At 40.6% G+C, this 23,705-nt stretch overlaps 1 protein-coding gene across 1 annotated transcript in view; it reads left to right on the top strand.

Annotated features, from left to right (window-relative positions):
- Window positions 1–2,011: 2,011 nt before the first annotated feature.
- The window catches only part of hace1 (HECT domain and ankyrin repeat containing E3 ubiquitin protein ligase 1), a 37,885-nt gene continuing 16,191 nt past the window's right edge, over window positions 2,012–23,705 (top strand). The window contains exons 1-15 of the mRNA XM_042424421.1: window positions 2,012–2,301; window positions 3,799–3,853; window positions 4,064–4,153; window positions 5,301–5,405; window positions 8,215–8,290; window positions 8,451–8,582; window positions 9,752–9,834; window positions 10,979–11,075; window positions 11,202–11,303; window positions 11,395–11,501; window positions 12,093–12,243; window positions 16,155–16,459; window positions 18,176–18,244; window positions 18,407–18,494; window positions 20,830–20,941. Coding sequence (XP_042280355.1) covers window positions 2,211–2,301; window positions 3,799–3,853; window positions 4,064–4,153; window positions 5,301–5,405; window positions 8,215–8,290; window positions 8,451–8,582; window positions 9,752–9,834; window positions 10,979–11,075; window positions 11,202–11,303; window positions 11,395–11,501; window positions 12,093–12,243; window positions 16,155–16,459; window positions 18,176–18,244; window positions 18,407–18,494; window positions 20,830–20,941 — 1,663 coding nt within the window. The 5' untranslated portion in view covers window positions 2,012–2,210. The remainder of the gene's footprint in view (window positions 2,302–3,798; window positions 3,854–4,063; window positions 4,154–5,300; window positions 5,406–8,214; window positions 8,291–8,450; window positions 8,583–9,751; window positions 9,835–10,978; window positions 11,076–11,201; window positions 11,304–11,394; window positions 11,502–12,092; window positions 12,244–16,154; window positions 16,460–18,175; window positions 18,245–18,406; window positions 18,495–20,829; window positions 20,942–23,705) is intronic.

Here is a 23,705-nt window from a genome sequence, read left to right as displayed (position 1 = left end):
TTTGCATTGTTATTGCATTGAAAACGCTGGATTTTACAACTGCTTTCACTTGTCCATTGAAAGTCAAGTCTGAGTCAGATAGCACACCCAAACATGTAGCTGGCTTAAAATATGTTTATCCTGGAATACATGTTTATAAGGATAATGCAATTTTAACTTATCTGTAGACAGTGGCGTTTTATATGTAAAAAAAATTGGTGGGGCACCAACTACTTCAATAGATAGGCTACATACCAGGAAAACTATAGTACTTGCTCTTGCTACTGATGTGTTTTTTTAACATGTTATGGGTCCATGCATGACTCCACAAAACACTTAAACAACAAAGTGGTGTGTGTGTGAGTGAGTCAGAGAAAGAGTGAGTGAGTGAGTCAGAGAGAGTGAGAGAGTGAGTGAGTGTGTGTGAGAGTGTGTGTGAGTGAGTCAGAGAGAGAGAGTGAGTGAGTGTGTGTGAGTGAGAGTGAGTGAGTGAGTCAGAGAGAGAGTGAGTGAGTGAGTCAGAGAGTGAGTGAGAGAGAGAGAGAGAGAGAGAGAGAGAGAGAGAGACAGAGAGAGAGAGAGAGAAATTACACAAGTTACACTACCACTGTCACAAACCTAAATTATACAACAGGTAGTTCTGACCAAGCAACCTGATTGGTCAACTAGACATTTAGAACGTGCTCAAATCAGCATGACAGCATGCATCGCCGTGCTCAAATGAAAAAAAGCCTCATCACTACAAAGACTACTCCGCCATTCATTAGAACTACAGACCGTGACGTCGCACTAACAACAACAGTCATTTCTGGGTTGAATGGAATTGCGGAGATATGTGAACTTGGCAAACTTGTTTTTTTCTGTTGTCATTTTCAGCCGTGACTGTAACGTTTAAAATATATAGTTAAACATGGTGGTCCGACCTATCTGACGTTTCTGCTGGCTTTATTTTATGTACTGTGTAACTTTGTTAGCGTCTTTGATTTGTTTTGTTTGCCTACAGGGCCATAAGCGAACAGCAAAGAGCTGAACATCACAACGAAGCGCAAAGACAACTTATTAGGGATACTAACCCATTATGTGACAACAACTTTATGACAACAACCTCAATAGATAAGCATGGACACACTGACACTCGTCACCATCTATATCAATCCATCCAGCACAACAACAATATGACCAATGCACGGACCACAACCACCCAGGCAGGACGATAAAATATGCTTTCACTCACCAGCTGACGGCTCGGAAAGGGCAGCATGGCGGTTTTTCCTCTGGACAAACTTCACCACGTTAAAACTGCGGTTCATTTTACCAGTAGTTTGAGTGATGACAGTATTTCCTGGCTGGTGAGCTCCGAGGCGCTTTAATTGCAGTTTCTCTGTAGAATCAGGAAACGCAGTCTGAAGCAGCAAGGCAGGGAACAATTAAAAATGAACTGAAATCCTAACACAAATTATATAATGCAATTTATGAAGATGCTACATTCGTAGAATAAATTATAGCAGATAAAAGTTTGAAAATTGATAATAACGTCATTTGTTTACACAGTTCTTTCTGGTGATAGGAGGTGGGGCACAGCCCCTGACCCTAATGACCAGTGGCCAGTATCTGTACGGATATTTTGTTCATCATTTGTTGTTTTACAACATGTTCTATGAATAAATTGACTAGATTGTAGTGATCTAGTCAATTAGCACAACAATTTCCGTAAGTAGATGGACAGAAATGAACAAATAGTAGACACAGTCAATTGATTCTGTATTAAAACCATTAACCACCATGTATAATTTATTCAAAGTATGAAACAGAAGCAGCATGATGTTCACTGTCCAGTAGCTGCCTGAATCAAGTTTCAGGTTTCTCTTATAAGGTGGGAAGGAATCCAGTAGCTGCCTGGGAGGCAGGAAAAGTGTGACTGGAGTCTGATGGGCAATAACATACAAAAATTTTTAGATAAAAAAAAAAAATCCTTTAAATCCAGAAGTCTTAAAAACTACACTACCCACAACACATAGCGTTTCAACGTCATCAAAACAGGAAGTATTCGAGGCAGGGCAGTAACGTTGTTGGTGTATCAGAGAGGCAGGGAAAATCAGTGTCAGAGACACGGCTCTCCCTCTGTCAGCGCACATGGACGACGCCCAGGAACAACACATCCTCATTGGGAACAAATAAAGCCGACGGGCGACGCTTTGTTCCCTCGGTTCCTCTCGGTCGACCGTTCACCTATGATGGAACGGGCGATGGAGCAGCTCAACGTACAGCTCAGCCGGCTGACTCGCTCCCTCCGCCGGGCCAGGACCGTGGAACTCCCGGAAGGTAACGACACGGGATGATAAAGGCTTTATGTAAAACAGTGCGAGCATCCAGTGTGAATAATGGTGTTCACTGTTCACGTGCTAATATAGTCATAGTGAAGTATCATAGCACGCTACCTCGGCCTGTACAGCCCTGTGTGTGTATGCAGAGTGCCAGCATGGACACACTCACTGTAAGGCAGTGAGGTTCTGTTATTTAGTCTAACTTGACAGCAGAACTGGGACTCCATTTATATACAGTTTAGAAATAATTTTGCTGGTGGAATTCTTTAAACTGGACTGTGCCTCAGATAGTAGAAACATACAATACAATGTTTACCTTTTACCTTTTGTAGTTTGTCTTTTGAATGGTGTGTTACTGTGTTGATAAAAGGAACAAATGTGCCTCTTAGATGGATTAAATATTTATTAGATCATTATAGTCAAACCCATGTTGGCTTTCTATAGCATCTTACATAAGGCTTTGGTTATTAACAGGTGATGTGAATACAAAAACAGTGTCATCCCATACGTTTGATATGAATATGAATTACCAATATAGATACCGCTGTGTACAGTATTCAATAAGGCTTTTGTCAGTGTATAAACATTAAGAGACAATGGATTTTCATATTAACAGCAGGAGCAATGAGGAAGTAGAACTTGAAACACATTTATTTGCTTCTCACCTCCTGTTGTTGCTGTACACAAGCACAACCTGCCTTTCTACACCCCCAGTCTCTGTCACCTCAGTCGTTCTTAAACCAACAGTCAGGAGCCCAAATGAGCACTGGAACATGTTTTTTCTTGCTGTAATCATTCCTCCTGTTCATACTGACCATTACAAGATCCCTTCATAATGCATTTATGATGGAAGTGATGGAGGACACAATCCACAGCCCTCCTTCTGTGCAAAAATGTATTTAAAAGTTTACTCAAGCTAATATGAAGCTTCAGAGTCCAAATGAGTCAAATCAAGTAGATATCTTTCAACGTTACAGTCTTTTTAGTGCCAAAGTCCCTCTTTTTGTTACTATACTTCCACCACAACTCAACAGGGAAACACTGTCCGAGGAAACACAAAGAGGGAATTTGATGCTAAAAAGACTGTAAATGTGTCAGATATCCACTTGATATGACTAACTCAGACTGATGAAGCCTCATATAAGCTTCACATCTACTTTTAAATGCAGCAGATATTTTGACTTGTCATAGAATAAAAATCACTGGTGTTACTGATAACATTAATAATGGCTCTGTTTGTAAAGGCTTTAGCCCATAGGACAGTCATCAGTACACATGGTAAAATGTGACAAAAGTTGTTTATTATTAATATTGATTGTTATTCAAATTCATTATTATTTCACAGCACATAATTGATCATATTAACCATTGTTGACTGTCTTATCCTGTAATAAAGCATATGTCTATTTGTAAGTGTGAAATTTAGCCTGATAAGTGAACTGCTGCTGTTATAACATATAATGTTGTATTCTTCTTCTCTTTCTTCCCTCCACAGACAATGAGACTGCAGTGTACACACTTATGCCGATGGTCATGGCTGACCAGCACAGGTTAGCATCAAACCAGACTTTATAACATGAATAGTGTATGAATGTTGGCACACCGTGAATGCACGTGTTGTGGAATGTTTATTTGTTTTTGCTAGCAGTCATGAGTCGTATCTCGTCTTCTCAATTTCTTCTGCACATGCAGAAGTTTAGTGAATTTGTGTGCTTGTCTCCTGAGGAAATGATTCACTTGTGCCATCCTGCTCCCCAAAGGTCAGTGTCAGAGTTGCTGCTCAACTCCAAATTTGATGTTAACTACGCCTTTGGACGTGTGAAGAGAAGTTTGCTACACATTGCTGCCAAGTAAGACATTCACAATTTCACCTCCAATTTCTGCCAGGATCCTGCCTTCCAGCATATTTTTAAAAAAAATGCAGAAGTGGGGTGTCTGTGCAAGCAGACATCTCTATGAGACATGACATCATGGCTACATAGCGTGTGACGTGGGGAATAATGGGGGCTGGGGGTTGAAAAGGATTTTTTTTAAAAACAGAGGGCAAAGGGACAAACGCCACTCCAAATTAAAAATACTGAATTGAAAACAGCATTACAGCAGCACAAGAAATACACCAGAGAGATAGGTTGGAACAGGATGTAGTTAGGCAGAAAATACATGTAACAAAGATTAATATGTGAGTACTGGTAATCTATGATGACGTACTAGCACACTGTTAAACACACAAACATCAGCTTTTCATTCATTGGTTCATTCATTGGTTCATTCATTGGCGGCTCAATGAGCCAGATTTTAAGGTGGAAACTTCTGCCAGCACATAAGGTTTAATGGACAAGTATGTTTTATTCCATATTTAACAAGAAATTAAAAAAAAAAAACCCTTTTGTGGTATAGTTACTCTATGAGCACTCAATACTTGGACATCAATCACTAAACTGAACAATGACACAGAACATGTGACCCTGATTTTAGTATACGTCTTTGTCTCCCTCTCATGGCACACTGCATTATTTTCACTGTTTGCTTGCCATTTTTTGGTGACTTTTTTCTTTTAAGTCTCCCTGGTTCACACACACACACAATATCATGGTCCTGATTCCAGTCCTAAATATCAAAAATATTTCAAATAATCATATAATGAGACCAAGGGGAAGCGACCGGATCACAAGACAAATGATAAGAATCCTTCAATATCACACACTGTATGATTATATCTTCAGTCCAGCCCATCTCAGTATGGAACTGCCAATGTGTACATGATGCTATAATCTGGTATGGTGCATCAAATGGTGACATTTATGTTTGAACTGTGCACTTTCCCTTTTAAATGTATGTATAAATAAAGTATTGTAGAGTAACAGTGTGGTGTTGATGAATTAAAATGCTATTTCTTTACTATTCCAAACACTAACCTGCCACATACTGAGTAAAGGTGATTTTGTGTATATGCAGACAGTCTGCTCTGACACTGATATCTCTATTATCTCTGCATAGCTGTGGGTCAGTGGAGTGTCTGGTTCTGCTGCTGAAGAGAGGAGCCAACCCAAACTACCAGGACATCTCAGGCTGCACCCCACTGCACCTCGCTGCTAGGAACGGGTACACACTACACACTACGCTACACTATATGAGCCAATAAGTTAGTTGCTGTTAAATACTGGGTAATGTTGTGGAGGGGTGGAATCACCTGTACTACTACTACATATGATGTGTATTTCCACAACACTGATTCTCAGTACAACAACAGAGTCAGTTGTGGTGGAAGTATAGTAACAAAAAGAGGAACTTTGGCACTAAAGACTGTAACATTGAAAGATATCTACTTGATTTGACTCATTTGGATACTGAAGCTTCATATTAGCTTCAGATAAACTTTTAAATACATTTATGCACAGAAGGAGGACGGTGGATTTTGTCCTCCATACTTCCATTGTAAGTGCATTATGAAGGGATCTTCTAATGGTCAGTAAAAACAGGAGGAATGATTACAGCAAGAAAAACATGTTCCAGTGCTCATTTGGGCTCCTGACTGTTGGTTTAAGACAGGCTTGAAAAATTGTGAACAGAAACACTGTTTGTATACACAAATTTTTTCAATCTCTTTTACTTTATTTTACTTTTAAATTATAGTAAGATACCATCAACGAAGCTCAACACTTCCTGCAGGTTTCCCAAAAGCCGAGCTGGAAAGGGAGAGATTATACTTGTTGGACCACTGGAAGACTTTTTGTGTGAAATACTGTATCTATGCAGGAAATGTTTCATTGGGGATAACTAAACAACTGGAAATACTAGTGACTGGAACTAATTATTGAATGAAAACAGTTTTACTATTAAAAAGAGAGAGTGAGAGCAGCAGAGTGGTGAGTATGACATGTTATACTGCTGAAATTAGTGCTATGGAAATGGACATTATACTGAATTTATCAAGACAACAGGTAAACATGGAGGAAGTGCTGAGTTTGCATTAAGAGGGGAACAGGGGAAATGGGAATAAAAGCCTCTTATAATAGAGGCCAGTTAGAATTAAAGCCCTGGTTTTCTCTGCAGTGGAGATAAATAAAGGCCCCCATTTGAGAATTTACGGTGTGTTGGTTTGGGCGAGGAGATGAGAATTTTTTTAACCAAAGTTAAAAGTCTAGTTTGAAAGAAATGGGCAGGCGCACGATGAAAGACACATTGCTTCATGGGAGGGGTAGGACCCAGGCTTTTTGGAGTTAAAATTGAAGATATCTCAGCCTATGCTGCTTTGATTTTGACCATTCGTCTTTTAATGTGTCTCTTGCGAATCCCCAGGCCTTATTTAATGTGATAATAAATCTCTGGAAAACCACTTTAACTCTCCTTTAGTAATGTTGCCAGTGAGATTTCATTTCTGTTAGACAATCCACCAGCTTTGTGGGAGATTACAGTCCTCATAGCTCCAGCTTCCAATCATGCACTCATACAGTCCAGACAGACACACACATTTTGCTTTGTTCTTCAGGCTCTGTTATTCTTTACATTTAAAAAATAAGATAATAAAAAATAAGAAATAAGAAATAAGATAACAGATACTACATTAAAATGCTAAGTCTCCACTTTCATTTGGGTAGGTTTACATCACTATAGAAATAACAGTGTGGGGGATATAGCCCTTTTAATACATAGTGCCCAAAGTTTAGGGGTTCAAATGTAATTGGACAGATACACATGAAGAACAAAAAATATGTAAATGTCCAAATATTTACTGTCTGAACTGTATGTGTTCTCTAACACAGACTAACTTGTGCCACCTTATGTCAAAATAAATCCTGAACCTGAACGGAAGTAAGGCCTGTAGATGAATAAGTTATATAATAAAGCAAAACATTCGTTCATGTGAACTGAGCAGACTCTGAACCAACTTAAGAGTGAAACAGACTATGTCACAGACTGTGACCAACATCTGGAAACAAATGTAGCTTATCAAACTGTTCATATTATGTGAAATATAACTATATGGTTCCATTACTCTAATGTCTCCTTAACATGCCAGGTTATGCTCCAGCGACAGCTGTGGCTGGAGGCATTATGTTTTCAGGTTGTCTGTCCGCCTATCTGTCCATTCTCGTGAAGGCAATATCTCAGGAACGCCTTGAGGGAATTTCTTCAAATTTGGCACAAATGTCCACTTGGACTCAAGGATGAATTGATTAGAATTTACTCGTCAAAGGTCAAGATCACTGTGACCTCACAAAACAATTTTTTGCCCATGACTCAAGAATTCATATGCTAATTATGACATAGTTTCACACAAATGTCTAATAGGATAACATTATGAAGTGATGACATTTTATATCTAAAAGGTCAAAGGCAGAAACACTTTTCTGGCCATTATTCAACGCCATAAGTCAGGAACAGAAGGAGAAATTGTGACCATATTTCACATTTGGCCAGATACTGAATCTGTGACACTAATCTTGGTTCCCACCTTGAAACTGTGGTGATTGTACAGATCTTCTGTGCTGCCAGGTTGAAGATGTGTGTGAAACATCCATGTTTTAGAATTTGTAGCTTCTTTGCAGCAACATCTATATCTGAAGCATTATTTATTGTCATGGGTACAACTTTGTGTTCTATCAGTATCAGCTTTATTGGCCAAACATGTCAACATATACAAGGAAAATAATATCTTTTATTAAATTCCTTCAGTCTTCACTACAAATAGACAGACAGACAGACATGGATGTAAACTGGGACTTGACTGGTCGGTGGAGGCATACAACCACAAGGTGGTATTTCTAGTTGGACATTAAGATGTTATTTGCATGTAGTAAATGAACCTTCATGACAGTTTAAGGTGTGAAATGGCATGAAACAGACTGTGTGGGACTGTGAGATTTCTATTCATGGAAATACTAAACACTTCATCCACTCTTCCCTCCAGACAGAAGAAGTGTATGGGCAAACTATTGGAATATAACGCTGATGTCAACATCTGCAACAATGAGGGACTGACTGCTGTGAGTGGACTGTAATCCTCTGGCTCATGTTGCACTGAATGCCTTCAAATCATTGTAATCATCTCTGCTGATCAAATGATTGTAATGTGATCTATTTGACTGCTGGTTTATGACCTCTTGTTGTCAGGGTAGTGACTGCCCCTCTGCTACTGTGCTGTAGATCCACTGGCTGGCAGTGAACGGGCGGACGGAGCTCCTCCATGATCTGGTCCAGCATGTGTCCAATGTGGATGTGGAGGATGCCATGGGGCAAACAGCTTTACATGTAGCCTGTCAGAATGGACACAAAACTGTGAGCCAATTTCAAAATATCTCTTAGAAAAGAATAAAACATGGATAGTTATTTTTAGCCCAGCTAGTGAGCACATAGGACTCAAAACTTGTCCACAGCTGGTGGTCAATGGTGCCATCAGCTGTTTGGTTTAGGCTACTTCAGTCCAGTTGGGTGTTAGTAGTAGCATTGTTAGGGTTACTTGTTGGGCTTTTAGGCCTTTAAATAGGAAGCTTTACCAGCAGTGTGAACAGTTTTCAACATGCCACAAAGCCTCTGTAAGATCACTGTGGGAAATTTATTTTGGAACTACCACTACTACTTTTGGCATTCCATTTGATCCATATTTCCAGCTGGACTCTGACATTAACTGGCTGTGACCACAGTGTGAGTAGGTGTACATGTTGCTGTGGCTGGTTATGTCTGGCTGTGTTTGAATACCACTTGGCTATGGCTACAGCTGTAGCTGTGATTGTGATTGGCTGGCTGCACTTTACAGCACCTACGATAATAAAATTGGCCAAGAATAATTGGCCCAAGATAGTGTTGAAAAGCCAGACACACCTGCCATGTCTATCCAATATGATAGATGTGTCACTAGCATATACCACAGGTATTCAGGAATAGCTCAGCCAGCACAACCATGCCAATTCCCCGGTGTTACACCCGTTAAATACATACTGTAAGTGTCACAGCCCCAAATTGATGCAGACTTGTGGTTGAGTTACCCAATGTGACCCTAGCTTTAGCATTAGCACATTAGCCAGCCACAGCAGAGTGTGCACCAACTTGTGCTGGTAATATGGGCAGAGGGCAAACAAAATTATTGCAATAGATTGCAAAAGTAATTGCGAAGGAACCTGAGACTGTGAGGTAATACAAAAGTATTGCAACAGAATGCAAAAATAGTCCAGAAATAAATTCCTCTCATGACCTTCCAGGGTCTCTGTAGCACACAGAGGTGGAGTTTGGTTCAGAATAAGGAGCTGTGTGGGTTGTCCATACGCCACCCAGTAAGCTACTGATATCATGCATCTATTATTTCAGCTCAGTAAAGGCAAAACAAATCCTCTATACCAAAGCATTCATAGAATCATTGGCATTATTGCTCATAACCCTCCCCCTATTGTCCAGTATGTCAGTCAAATATTTCCCAGTATGTGACAGAAGTGCGTGTTTTATCCGGTCAGACGGTGCTGTGTCTTCTGGACAGTGGAGCTGACATCAACCGGCCAAACGTCTCTGGAGCCACACCTCTTTACTTTGCCTGCAGGTGATGTCATCAGTTATGTCATTGTAATGTTGGTGATTCATAATGATCCCACCTCACCTCTTTACACTTCCTCTTACAGTTCAAGAGTAAAGATGCATGGATGGATGTCTGTCTGTATTTTATGAAAAGTAGGCTTTCCAGTTATTAACTTACATGTCAGAGTACTAAAAAAACTGCTCAACAAACTACACTTGACCCTGCCCAGGACCACACAGTCTTGGCTTGTATCTCGTCATGCCTTGCCGATATATCGACATGGATGAAAGAACACCACCTGCCCAAAACTTGGGTGTCATGATCGATGGCCAACTAACATTTAAGGTTCATGTGGCCTCAATCACTCAGTCGTGTTGATTTACCCTGTACAACAGTAGGAAGATCAGACCCTACCTGTCTGAGCATGCAGCACAACTCCTGGTACAGGCTCTCGTAATATCACGCATTGACTACTGCAACTCCTTAATGGCAGACCTCCCTGCATGTACATTAAAACCTCTGCAGATTATCCAGAACATGGCGGCACATCTGGTCTTCAGCCAGCCCAAAACAGCACATGTCACTCCACTGTTCGTATCCCCCCACTGGCTCCCAGTTGCTGCCCACATCAAATTCAAAACACTGACACTCGCCCACAGAATAGCAACTAAAACAGCTCCCGCCTACCTGAACTCCCTCATTCAGGTCTACGCTCCCTCCCGCTCTGCCAATGAAAGGTGCCTAGTACCACCAACACAACAGGGCCCTAAGTTGCTAGCTAGACTCTTCTCCTCTGTAGTTCCCCGGCGGTGGAACGAGTTACCAAACTCTGTTCGATCTGCAGAGTTGCTTTCAATCTTTAAGAAATGACTAAAGACGCGGTTCTTTTGTGAACACCTCTGCACTTGATGGACTGAAGGTTCATCAAAAAAAAAAAGACAAAAAACAATCTGCTTCTATGCACTCAATATATTGCCTCTGTGCACCACCTGTTGGCATCTACGTCCCTCTCGGACTCAAACTTCGCTTTATGGCACTTACTTGTGTTGTTCTCTCCTTACTAGATCCCTGCTTGTGTTATATCAGCTCTCAGATGTATGTCACTTTGGATAAAATCATTTGCATATCCAAGTCCCAATACTCAAACATGTTACAACTTATTTCGCAGCCACGGCCAAAGAGACACCGCACAGATTCTGCTCTCTCGAGGTGCCAAATACCTTGCTGACAAGAATGGAATCACTCCTCTGGATCTCTGTGTGCAGGTGAACATTTCACCACCTTTTCACCTTTCATGCACATTGCCCTGTTTCCTCTGTTGTGCAAGTCATATACGCATATAGTTCATGCTGAGCTTCTGTGGTTTCTGTCCCTGTTGTGTGTGTGTTCAGGGAGGATACGGGGAGACCTGTGAGATCCTCATCCAGCACCACGGCAGGCTCTTCCAGACCCTCATCCAGATGACACAGAATGATGATATCAAAGAGAATATGGTATGAGCAGTTTTTCTACATTCATTCATTAACCCTTGTGTGTACACTTCTGTTGACTTGTGTGTGTGTGTGTGTGTGTGTGTGTGTGTAGCTCAGGCAGGTTTTGGAGCATGTCTCTCAGCAGAGTGACAGTCATTATCAGAGGATTTTGACCAGTCTTGCTGAAGTTGCAACCACCAATGGACACAAGCTGCTCAGGTATAATTGTGCATATTCATATTCACATATATGTTTCATTTTTTAATATTAGTTGCATATACAGAGGATTAACTAATTAAAGGAAAAACAGACAATAGCCAACTTGTGACAGCCACCCCTCCTTAAAGCAAAGCCATGTTTTGATGGTCCCAACACACACATATGTTCGTAAGCAGAGAGAAAACTCTGTTTTTAAAACTCTTTGGGTTCAGCTATCAATACTGGCTCCTAACTGAAACTCTGTGGTTTGGAGTTCAGCCTTATTTGACAGTTTACCAATCAACTTCAGTCATATCAGAGCTGTATTTGATTTGTGTTCATTTACTCTTTATCAGTCTTAAATATTGCAGTGAGGAATAGATTCATTCATTTTCTTGTGAAGAGTTATAGTAGATGAGTTTCAGAGACCGCAGACACATAAAACATGGAAATGATTAGTTCTCATAAACAGCAAACATTTCTGTATTGCCTCACTTGTCTTGTCTGTGGAAGTGTTTTGTGTCATGTAGTGGACCTGCGTTCCATCACAAATCTACTGATTGTTCTAAAATGTGTTTGACAGTTCTTCATCTTACCTCTTCCTCTCCTCAGCCTGTCCAGCAGTTATGAGGCTCAGATGAAGAGCCTGCTGAGAATCGTTCGTATTTTCTGCCATGTGTTCCGTCTGGGGCCTTCATCACCCAACAACGGCAACGACATGGGCTACAACGGCAACAAGACGCCTCGCAGCCAGGTCTTTAAGGTTAGTGGGAGGTGTTGGTACAATACATGGTAATCTGTAAGGTGTTGCAAGTGCTGGGTTTTGTATAGACTGACAATCATACTCAATCAACAATTAAAGAAACATTACCAATGCCCCTGTCGATATGAAGACTTAAAAATTGGTGTAGGGGTAAAATGTATTGGTGAATTATTCAAAAATCCTAATCAGTCTGCTGTGGTAAACCACTAGTAACTTCCTAAATATGTGTTCTACTTTTAGAGCTAGAATATAATATAAAACAACCTAAGCTCTTCTCCCCACTTTGCACCTTTGAACATCTGACAGAAGCTCACCTGCTCGCTCTACACGCTGCTTTAGCCTGCACCATTGCGCTTCTTCATTTAGTAGGATACAAAGAATAAGTCTGGTGATATTATGCATGATTCCTGATAAAGCCTGATATATCGTATTCCTCTGTTCCATAGAGCTCCATTGTTGTCCAAAAACTATTAAAAACACATCAATGAGTCACACTGTTGCACTGGGTGACATGTTCCTTCATTACCATGAACACACAATGTAGTTTATTTTGATTCAATCCCACAACACACCGTCCTGCTGCCAGAAACACTCACTAGAATATCAAAAGTCATCCACCACTGAAAATAGTCCCCAACAAAATGCATTATTTCTTCCTGCTTGAGTAACATTTGACAGTAAAACTAAAGTGACCAAGTTAATTTACTGAAGTCCAATATTTTAGTATTGTCTACTATTATCTGTTCATAAAATCTGCTACAGTTTTACTGATAAAACTCCCCAACAGTATGTAAAGTAGTTCAATTACTGTAGGATCTAAGAATAAATTGATGCCATCAGAGGTTTTTCAAGATTATGTAATCACATAAAAATTCTCCACATAGTGGCTTCAACTGTAATTATAAAACTTGCTCACAAATTCAGGAGTTTGTAAGAATTACAGTGTTTGTTGTCTGTCGCCTGGTCAGATCTCATGACCAGAAAGCAAGCAAGAAAAAAAACACAAAAAGCCATAGATGTGAACTGATATATGAATATACATTTTTGGCAACTTTCCATATTTGCTTCTTTCTCTGAAAGACAGTTGGTAACACTGGCACATGTTTACTGTGAGCTGACTTTATGTTTTCCAACTAAAATAAGAAGCCAATAAGAATTCACTCCATTGGCTGCAGATGTGTGGGAGACAGATGGATGTGGAGACAGTACAAAAAGATGAGTGTTCTTGGACAAGTTCTGCTGTCTTAGATGTGAGCCATGGACATATTTCATATTTGCAGTAAATCATAAACCTGTGCTGGTCAAATATATTGAGCCTCATTCACAAACAGTGCATACGAACAAATCTGTGCTTAGACCGTACAGGATTCATCGATATTTTCTTACCTGAATTTGTTCATACTCTGCAAACAAATTGCCTCAGATCATGCCTACGCACAAATGATGAAGGCTCAGATGTCTTAAAAAATGTAAACACACACCTTTTAACTAAATGCATAGCATATTAAAACTTCATTCATTAAAAAAAGGCATTAATACACAACAATATTTAAAACCATTAATTTACTAATGCTTTGGTCAAAGGTTTTAAAAAACCGCAAAGTTGACGCCCTTTCATCTTCATCAATTATTGTCATAATTAAAATATTCAACTGAGTGTCCCAGTCCTAGCTTACAATGGAGTATATGAGGATGTCCACATTGGTCCATAGCCAATGTTAATTGGTAGCTAACTGTTTAATTGGTAGCCTATTAAAAGGCATGCAGGATATATAAAAGATTCCAATTTACCTCCAAGCAAGTGTTAAGATGGCATATCTAGCCTTGCAGCCCGTGCATTCAGGAGAAAGCACATCTTCAAAGACCGATATAACATGTTTGAAGAGAGTGATGAATAGCTTATCAGCTGTTTCTGACTGCCAAGACAAGTTTTGCTGCAGCTATGCAATTCCGTGGAATGCCATCTAAGTCATGGGACACACCGCTCTCACCCGATACCTTCTCAGGTTCAGGTTCCACCATGCCCACACGCACACCGTAGGGCTGCTCAAGGGCAGTTGGATATGTTTGGGCACAGCTGGGGGCCTTTATACCCCTTAGAAGGTGTGTAGTATCATTCTGGCATGCTGTGTCCTTCATAACATTGCAATGGCTCATGGCATTCCTCTACCACCTGGAACAGAGCTGCAACTAGACTGCAGGCCGACAACCGAATATGTGACCTCCCAGCAGGGCTGCAGTTCAGGCTCGCCATGACTTAATGCAGCGTCTCTAATGATGATAAATTAAATTGCCACATTTTAAAATGGCAAACTTAATAACACTGTTAACAACTGGCTTTTCCATGTTGGACACTTGAACATTTTCTGAAATTGAAGCCACTAATGCAACTACTATGTAGGCCACCATACGGCATCTGGAGTGTATCTACATTTTTCTGAAGCAAATGAAACACACAACACTTCAAAACATGCACTTATTTATTAATGAGGGCATCCAGTAATTGTTTCAGTGTTTCCTTAATGTCTTTTATGCCTGACACTATGTCCTTCACAGCGTCCAGGAGAGCCAGCTGGCTGTGGACGAGGTTTTTCTGCCTTCCACCTCGGACACTATTGTTTCAGTTTCTTCAGTTGTAAAATTCTTTTGCTTTTTTGCTTTAGGGGCCATGTTTCTCTCTTACAACAACTTCATCACTTTCTCCATGATACACTTCTTGGCAAATTTATTTCCTTATATAGAGAAATGGGGGCGTGGCAGTATGCTGATTGCAAATATCGGGCACATACCTCTCAATTTAGAATGATTCTGATTCACTAACATACGCACAGTGGTAAGAACACAAAATTGGCCAGTGCAAATGTGTCATGATGATAATTTTGTGTGCACACTTATTTTGTGAGCAAATTAATTAACAATTTTTTGCACAAATTAGTAAATGAGGCCCATTGACATGATGAGATTTGGGAAATATGATCTTTATTTACTCTCATCAAGGTAACTGGGCTTTTAGATTTCATCTTCCTCTGAATCGAAAGATAGATGATGTACTTTGATGGTATTATAAAAAAAAATATCCTTTGAAAATGATTGATACTCTTTGATCTGTGGTGGGTTTGGATGGAGCTGGGGGCGGGCGATATGGACAAAATCTAACACCACATATGTAATTTATGTAATATACTTAAGATATCCATCATATTGTGATAGATAGTGTATCTATATTGCAATATATATCTTGAGGAGAATGTCTATTTTAGGCTACAGTGAAATACATTTCCCACAATGGCCTGATATGGCTACATAGGTAGAAACAGAGTAGCAACACGTTGGATGTTAAATCTCTATAGTTTCAAGTTATAATATATGTTGTCATATTGCCCAATCCTAAACAGAGATTTCATCCACTTGTGTGATTTTGATGTGCACTGTTCTGGCTCATTTCACTTATTAAAAACCTAAGTAATGGCTCAAAGTTTTGGAAAATGCACTCATTTGCTTTCTATCTAAGAGCTGGAGTCAGGACCTGGTTAGCCTAGCTTCCCAAAAACACTGAAAAGAGGGAAGTGAAGAAAAAAAAAGCATTTCTTTAATTTGTGTGAACCATCCCTTTTAAACTTCTGCGCTGGTGAAACTGACAGGGTGTCTTCAGGTCCTTGAAAATTCTGAAAATGTTCCTTTCAGTGGCCTTTAGTAGAGTCAGAACTTTCATGACATGAGCTTATTGTTTCTTTGAAAGTGGCCGTAATTCAGTCCCAAATAACAATAAAGAGCCTTGAATGATGCTTTGTCAAACCTGCAGATACCCTGAAGGTCAAAGCCATTCCTCTCTTGTAATGTCTTCATGGCTCATTCTCTTTGTTTTCTCTTGGATCCTGTCTTCCTCTCACCTCCTGTTTGTGTGCGGGCAGCCATTGGAGCTGCTGTGGCACTCCCTGGATGAGTGGCTGGTGCTGATCTCCACAGAGTTGGACAGGAACAGGAAGAACCCCTCTTCCTCCTCCTCCAGCAGCGAGATAGCCTCTCTGCTTCTCAAACAGCGGGAAGTCGACCACTCCACCTCCACAACGAAGCTCCCCTCCTCGTTGGACCGTCAGATCGTCATGGAAACAGAAGCGTATGCCGACGGGGAGGACGTCATTTCCATGACAGCCAATCGGCTCAGCGCTGTGATCCAGGCCTTCTACATGTGCTGCTCCTGTCAGATGCCACAAGGGTCTGTGCTCAGCCATCATCTGTCTGCTGTTATATCTAATTAGTAGAATAAGGAGGAAGCATGATTTAACATAGAGAGCACTAAAGGATAAGGCTGGCGAATTTTTATATTTTTATTATTCTTATTCAGTACAAAGTCAAGAGTTTGTGATATTTGTTGACAATAAGAAAAATATAGAATTTCCATCACCATCCTTTAAGTATCAGCTCTAATGTAAACAGACCTTCAGAGCTCCAGCCAGTATACTGCAGAACACAGTCTTTTGTGGGGGAACTGACATTACTACTACTAATGCTGACACTAGTACTATTACCAAAGTTACTGCTGCTTTTATGGTACTTCCGACTACTTCTACTACAATTGTAATAATGCTGACACCAGAACTACTACAACAGCCACTACTACTGCTACTACTGAGGGTACTGCTACTGCCATTACTACAGGTGACGCAACATGCGTCATCCGGCAGACTTCGGAGATTTGCCTTAGACTACAAACTAAGTTTCTGCATTTTTAGTAGTGGTGCCTTCAAGGACAGTAAAATGTGGGTGTCCTAGAACATTCCTGCCTACCATGTTACACTAGCAATAGGGAAAAGCAGACATGTAAGGGCGTTTTCACACCTGCCTTGTTTAGTTTGGTCGAATTGAACCCTGGAGCGTTTACCCCCTTGGTGCGGTTCGTTTGAGCAGGTGTGAACACAGTAATCACACTCGGGTGGGGACCAAAACAACCTTGTTGAAGAGGTGGTCTCTGTCCGGTCACAAACGAATTCTGGTACGCTTCGTTTGAGGTATGAACGTGATCCAAGCTAGATCTGACCCAGCTGCACCAGCTGCGCTGTGCATTATATCTATATGCTCAGTATGTGCTCCCGTCTCTGTCTCTATGTGTAACATGTTTCGCACAGAATGACAGTGTGACCATGACTTTGCCAAAACTAGTGACCATTTTGAACCTCACTAGTTGACTAGTTAAGTCAAAATGCCTCTCACTATTGTAACTAGTGCATATTTTGGACCCCACTAGCTCAACTAGTAAACATTTTGACCCTCACTAGTTAACTAGTAAGGTCAGAAGAAGCTTTAACTAGTTAACTAGTCAGCATTTTGGCCTTCACTAGTTAACTAGTGAATTTATCAGGCTAATCTAAAATATCACTTTATCTCTCTTAGTACTTACTTAGTACTTGAGACAACTTGTCCTCCTCCACCTCCCACTGTGAGCTCCCCTGCCTCATCTACCTCCTGTTTGCACCCACATTTATCTCTCTTTGTTTAAACTCTTCACCAAGCCCATAATTATATGCAAGTAGACCGTTAAGGATGCTTAATTAACAGCCAATAGAGGCCTGTTATTGACATGCCTGCTGAAATGAGATGTCTGTTATTTTGTTTTTGTTGCTCCTCCGCTGTCCACCCTGTTCTCCAGCCTGGGAACCAGACAAATCTGCCGAGCCGGCAGATTCGTCAGACAGATTTCCACCCATCCTATATGAATTTGCGAATTAGTCTGGCAATGCCAGGCTACCTGCTCACCTTTAGTGTTCTGGATAAGTCTCATCTTCCATTATGACCCAACATCATTTCAGTGAAGAAATGAGTGATCCACATCTAATTGTAAAGCAGATACTGTAGCAGAGTTGTTGTTGCTGTCCATCTCTTTTCCTTTCTCACTCCATCTTTCTCACTCTCCCCCCCCACCTTCCTCTCCCAGAATGACGTCCCCTCGCTTCATTGAGTTTGTCTGCAGGCATGACGAGGTGCTGAAGTGTTTTGTAACCAGGTGAGTCAATGTGGCGCTCTGCCATATATCAACCTCCTCACACAGCTCCGAGAGACCGGCTATTGATCTAGCAACTTCTTTCCTCTCAGTTTACTTCCACTTCTCTCACTTCCCCCTGTCTTGTTTCTCTTTCTGTTCATGTCTCTGCCTCCCCCTTTTCAGGAATCCAAAGATCATCTTTAACCACTTCCACTTCCTGCTGGAGTGTCCAGAGCTGATGTCGCGCTTCATGCATATTATTAAGGGCCAGGTGAGATGTGATTATTTTATAAGATGTTTGGAGGGCTGATTATGGAAGCACGATTTTGGACCCCAAAAAATGTGGTATGTTTTTTTTATGATATACAGTCACACAACCCCTGTAATCCTTTTCTTATATGTCAATTCATTTGAATGACACCATATTTTCTCCTTCTATTAGTCTGAATGGACTGCTGCCACTCAGTGACACATGTTGATATACAGTATAGCTAGTATGTACTGTACAGTGTATACAGCACCTACATAGTTTTATGATTTTAAAGGAATAGTTCACCCTAGATTGAAACTCAATCATCTACTTAGCTCCATTGAAAAGGAAACTCCATTGAAAGGAAAATTCCAGTATTTTTCAGCCTGGGCTTGCTCCATCCCCCCAGCCCCTCTATATAAGTTTTGCCTGATGGGGGTCTGTGGTTCAAAATGTTGTGTTAATAAGTTCAAGTGATGGATAGTGTGCGGGATCCTTTGTTTTTCTTCACATAAATAATTTCAAACACTTTTCTCTAAGTCCTACTTAGAGTCATCAAAGAAAGGATTGCACTGGGTGAGCTATTGTCGCTAACTGCGTGGGTATCTACTTAAGGTGCAATTTGCTGGCTAACCAAACCAGCTGCTTATTAAACATTTTACAAAATCCTACATTTTACAGTGTGAACTTGTCAGTGCTCTCTGCTGGACAAACTTTGTCATGAAGACACTGTGTCTAAATGACCTCAAACATACTGTGTCTTCTGCATGTCTCTCCTGACATGTCTTGTTACTTAGTGCTGACATATACATTGATACTGACCTGATATCTGGGATTTATTGGTAGAATGCAGATCTAGCTATCTGTCACTGCCTGATCACATCTGGTGCAGATTTGTAGGGTTCTCCGGTGCAGCACAGTGTTTGTAGGTCACTATAAGTGACTGTAGGTCTTAGGGGTGCAGCGGATCACAAAACTCACGGTTCAGATCGTAGCACGGATTTGAGTCATGGATCAGATCATTTTTCGGAGCAGCAAAAAAAAAAGAGGGCGAGGTGGACAAAAAAAAACTTTGTTTTCCATATATTCTGTAAAACACTTACAGCAAGGAACTTTTGCCCAAATGAAAACAACATTCAAGATGTCCAATGGTTAAATAAAATCTTAAAGTATATAAAATATTCAATACTCAATCACCGAGGAAAAGTGCACCGCTAACATCAGTTAGCAGCTATGTAGCTAATTAGCTGCTCAGCTGCAGCACATTAAACAGCATGTAAACATACCTGCAGATGTCACTTCAGACCCAATAGATGCTGGTTTGGTTGTTGCTCTTGAAAATCCCTGTTAGCAATACGCTGTCTGTCCATGACTTGTACTTACAGCGGTTTGTTTACTTTGTCTTAAATGAGACATTAAATTTTGCAATTAACCTGCGGTTCAAATGCATGCCACACCTTGGGGGCGATCGGTATGGATCACGGATCAACTACATGTCTCCAAATTTTTTTCAGCTCTTCCCTCATCATGGCAACCCACATTTTCATAAAAGGTTCTCACCCACGTGTACCCTGTCTAGCCTATCAAGAGTCAGAACCTTCTAAACAAATCCCTCTTTTAATAGCTCCCAAACACCGTCAAATGCATTTATCTTCTTCCACAATGCGCAATCCATTTCTTTTGTATGCAAACTACACTGTGGTTCCAGAAGTATTTACCTACTATTATCCTATATTTTCTATTGTGACAAGTAGCTCTAAGTCCCTCTCTGTTTCTATGTTTCTGTCTTCAGGGACTTTATGGAAAGTGACTTTGAAAGTCCCCTGTCTTCACTTCAGGATCATTTAACAGTGTTACAACCATGGCAATAACACTTGTCTTAAGTTCCATTTATATGGCTTCATAAATTTTAAGTGCTGCTCTGAGTTTTGCGCTGTTCACTCACTCTTCAGTATTCATATTTGAGCTGCAGCGTTCGAGCCTCGTTACCCATGGATTATGGCTCACCTGGGAGTAGGCCCTTGTTTTAATTACAGGCTTTAACCTGGTGAATTTGATTTCATCTCCTGATTCCTCTCTCGGTACACCCCACAGCCCCAGGAGGAAAAGCCTTTCTGTCTCTTCCACGCTCATCCTTCACTTTACCTCCAACACTTAGAGAAGAAAGGCATACATTATGCAAATAGAGCTCAGCCTCATCTCTGTGTTACAGACGAGTTTTTCAGCACTGAAGGCTTTCTGAACCGTCGGTTGAGACTGAAAAATCCACAGTCTGAGAGTTGAAAGTGAAGCAAAGTGGTAATTAGTTAAGGAAAGTGCTGTGCAGTGTGGGTTGAAGTCTTGTTTTCCCCCTCAGCCCTTCAAGGATCGCTGTGAGTGGTTCTATGAGCATCTGCTGGCCGGTCAGCCAGACTCAGACATGGTTCATCGTCCGGTCAATGAAAATGACATTCTGCTCATCCACCGAGGTACGAACCACCACCATACACATCCATTGTTCATGTGAAGACGTCATCACGACACAGTGCATTTAAAGACATAATTTACTCTTCAGTTTAATGTTGCCTGGCTCATTGGAAAATGTGAAAAACAACTTGAACTCAGGGCTTTGGTCAGGGTGTCTTATAGAATGTGTAAAAACACAGCCTATATATTTTATATATTATTACATCAGTGAAGCTTTCTGAAGGTGGATATGTGCAGTGTGCAAATGTAGTGTCATTTTAAGAATATTGATGAAACACACATCAGGTTTAGGCAGATTTTAGTGAAGGTTTTATAGACTGAGAACCGTAAGCGTAGCATAAAGACTGGAATGAGGATGAAATGGCTAGCCTGGCTCTGCACCCAGTTTTGTTGCTTAAAGAATTAGTTCCACCATGTTAAAACAGCAAATTGTCTTTTTTACATTTCTGTTTTTGTACAAATTAAACAGGTAAGACAACATGTTAATTAGTGATCTTTAGAGGTGTTGGTAAGTGGTAACATCTCACAAATTAAGTGTTTCCAAGAATGTTGAACTGTGTCTTTAAAGGACCAATGTGTAGGATTTAGTGGCATCTAGTGGTGAGGTTGCAGATTGCAACAAATTGAATATCCCTCTCCTCACCCTCCCCTTCCAAGCTGTAGGAGAATGTACAGTGGCTGCGAAACTCGTGAAAAATGTGAAAGGCCCACTCTAGAGCCAGTTTTTGGTTTGTCTGTTCTGGGCTACTGTAGAAACATGGGACCCACTCCCTATGTAGATATAAAGGGCTCATTCTAAGGTAACAAAAACACAACTATTCTTATTTTCATGAGATTATACACTAATTAAAACATACTTATGAATATCACATTCTATTTCTGCCAAGTCTGTTCCACTAGATGCCACCAAGTTCTACTCTCTGGACCATTAAGTGGGACTGTAACTGGGTCTCGTTAGAAATTTTCTGATACCATTGCCAATACGATATCTGAGTTTCTAAAAACGATAACTTTGTTCAAAAGCTTGCTTTCAAGTAAGGTATTTATTGATGATTAATTATTTTATTTATGATTAGGGCCCGATTGCAAATGTGCAAGGGGCCGAACAGTCCCTGGCACTGAAAGTACGAGGAACCTATTGTTTTTGAAGGGATTATCTCTCTATATAAAGCAAGGAATGTCTGTCTGTATGTCTGTATGTATGTAAGTTAGTCCTTCGCATATCTCAAGAACCGTTCACCTGGTCTACTTCATACATGGTGAGTGGATTGCTGGGGAAACTAGGAAGTGCAATGTCAATGTGTGAAGTTCGTTGGATGAGCGGTTCTTGAGAAATATATAAAGATACCTCATAAATAACGTTACTTCTACAACGTTGATTTGCTTTTTCTTCTGCCTGTGAAGCCAACGAACGGAAATACAGACATCGCCACTCTGTCATTGCAATCCACATTGTGGTCAGAGATGGGATTACAGCCGTAGTGATGAGAACTACCATAGAGAATGAAGTGAAAAAGTAGAGAGTTAAGCTCTATTCCTGTTCCTCACGCAGGACCTTTGTATGTACAGTCAATTTCTACTCAACTCAAAATTGTAGTCTCTAGATATTCTGCGTGTGAGGCATCTAGGGAGTAAATTGTAACATCTACTGGTAGTCTGCATGAGAGGCGTTTAGGGGATGGGCACAACTCTCTCTAGGTATTGAGAAATCGGCCCATTCTGAACAGGCACATTTTCAACAGGCAGTGCACTATTTATTATTATTATTATTCTGGGACGCCATTGCATTTCGGAGGGGCTTAGGATGCTTGAAAACTCACAGAAGCGAACACACAGCAGAACTGGTGAAAACTGCAAAGTTCTGTAGTGATTGGGCTTGGGTGTGGTCAGTGGGCTCCATAGCACCTCCAAACAAAAGGCCATTTTGGAAGTTTCTTTGATATGCATGAAATTCAGTTGGTTCATTGCTCTCATCATTCTCAACATAATACATTTTTTAAAAGGACTTTTTATTTTCTGCTGTGGTGTTTCCAAGCCTCCTCTCAGATTTCTGATAAATACAGAGAGTCACCATCTTAAATACCCATAGTCCATACTACAAACACACGTGACATAACACACAATAACACAAATTACAGTATATACAACTCATGTACCCCCAATAGTTTGCACTCCAACAAAGGACTCAGGCTAAATAGCCGCCTTACATATTACCTATTAGAGGCAACTGTATTTTTTTTTTTAAAAATTATAATTTTGATATAGGGGAAATGTAACACCATAAGCAAGAAGAATACTCCAAAAAGACGACACAACATACAGAAAGGCAATATTACCGCTAGAGACATGACTAATAGGGTATTCAATCACAAAAATGGTCTAACGTCGAAATCCTCATTAAGGCCTTTTGGGTCAAAGTGCCCAGTGTACTGTATGTATCCAGAAAAGTTCACGTTTTAGGAGCGTAGAGTATGTTTCTCCCCCTCTGCGTGGATGTTTTTTAAACTCCATCCCCACGTATCTGAGAGTTCTTGTAACATAACACTTCTATTAATATAAAACCTTACCTCATCTGGGCACCACCTCCCTTTTTGGTCAGAATTTGTCAGTGCCAGGAGGAAGCAATGAATCAATTGCATAACCATAAGTTCTTGTTCCAAACAGTGACCTGTTTGTGCTCACAGAAAACTACAGTGTTCAGCGATTCAACTTTTTATTGGCCTGGTGGTCTTACCAATGTATGCCAGTCCACAAGGGCATTTAAGC

The sequence above is a fragment of the Thunnus maccoyii genome, chromosome 10 (genome assembly GCF_910596095.1).
Source record: "Thunnus maccoyii chromosome 10, fThuMac1.1, whole genome shotgun sequence".
NCBI classification, from domain to species: Eukaryota; Metazoa; Chordata; class Actinopteri; order Scombriformes; family Scombridae; genus Thunnus; species Thunnus maccoyii.
The sequence above is the reverse complement of the archived record's forward strand: the minus strand, read 5'-3'. Positions and strand labels throughout refer to the sequence as shown.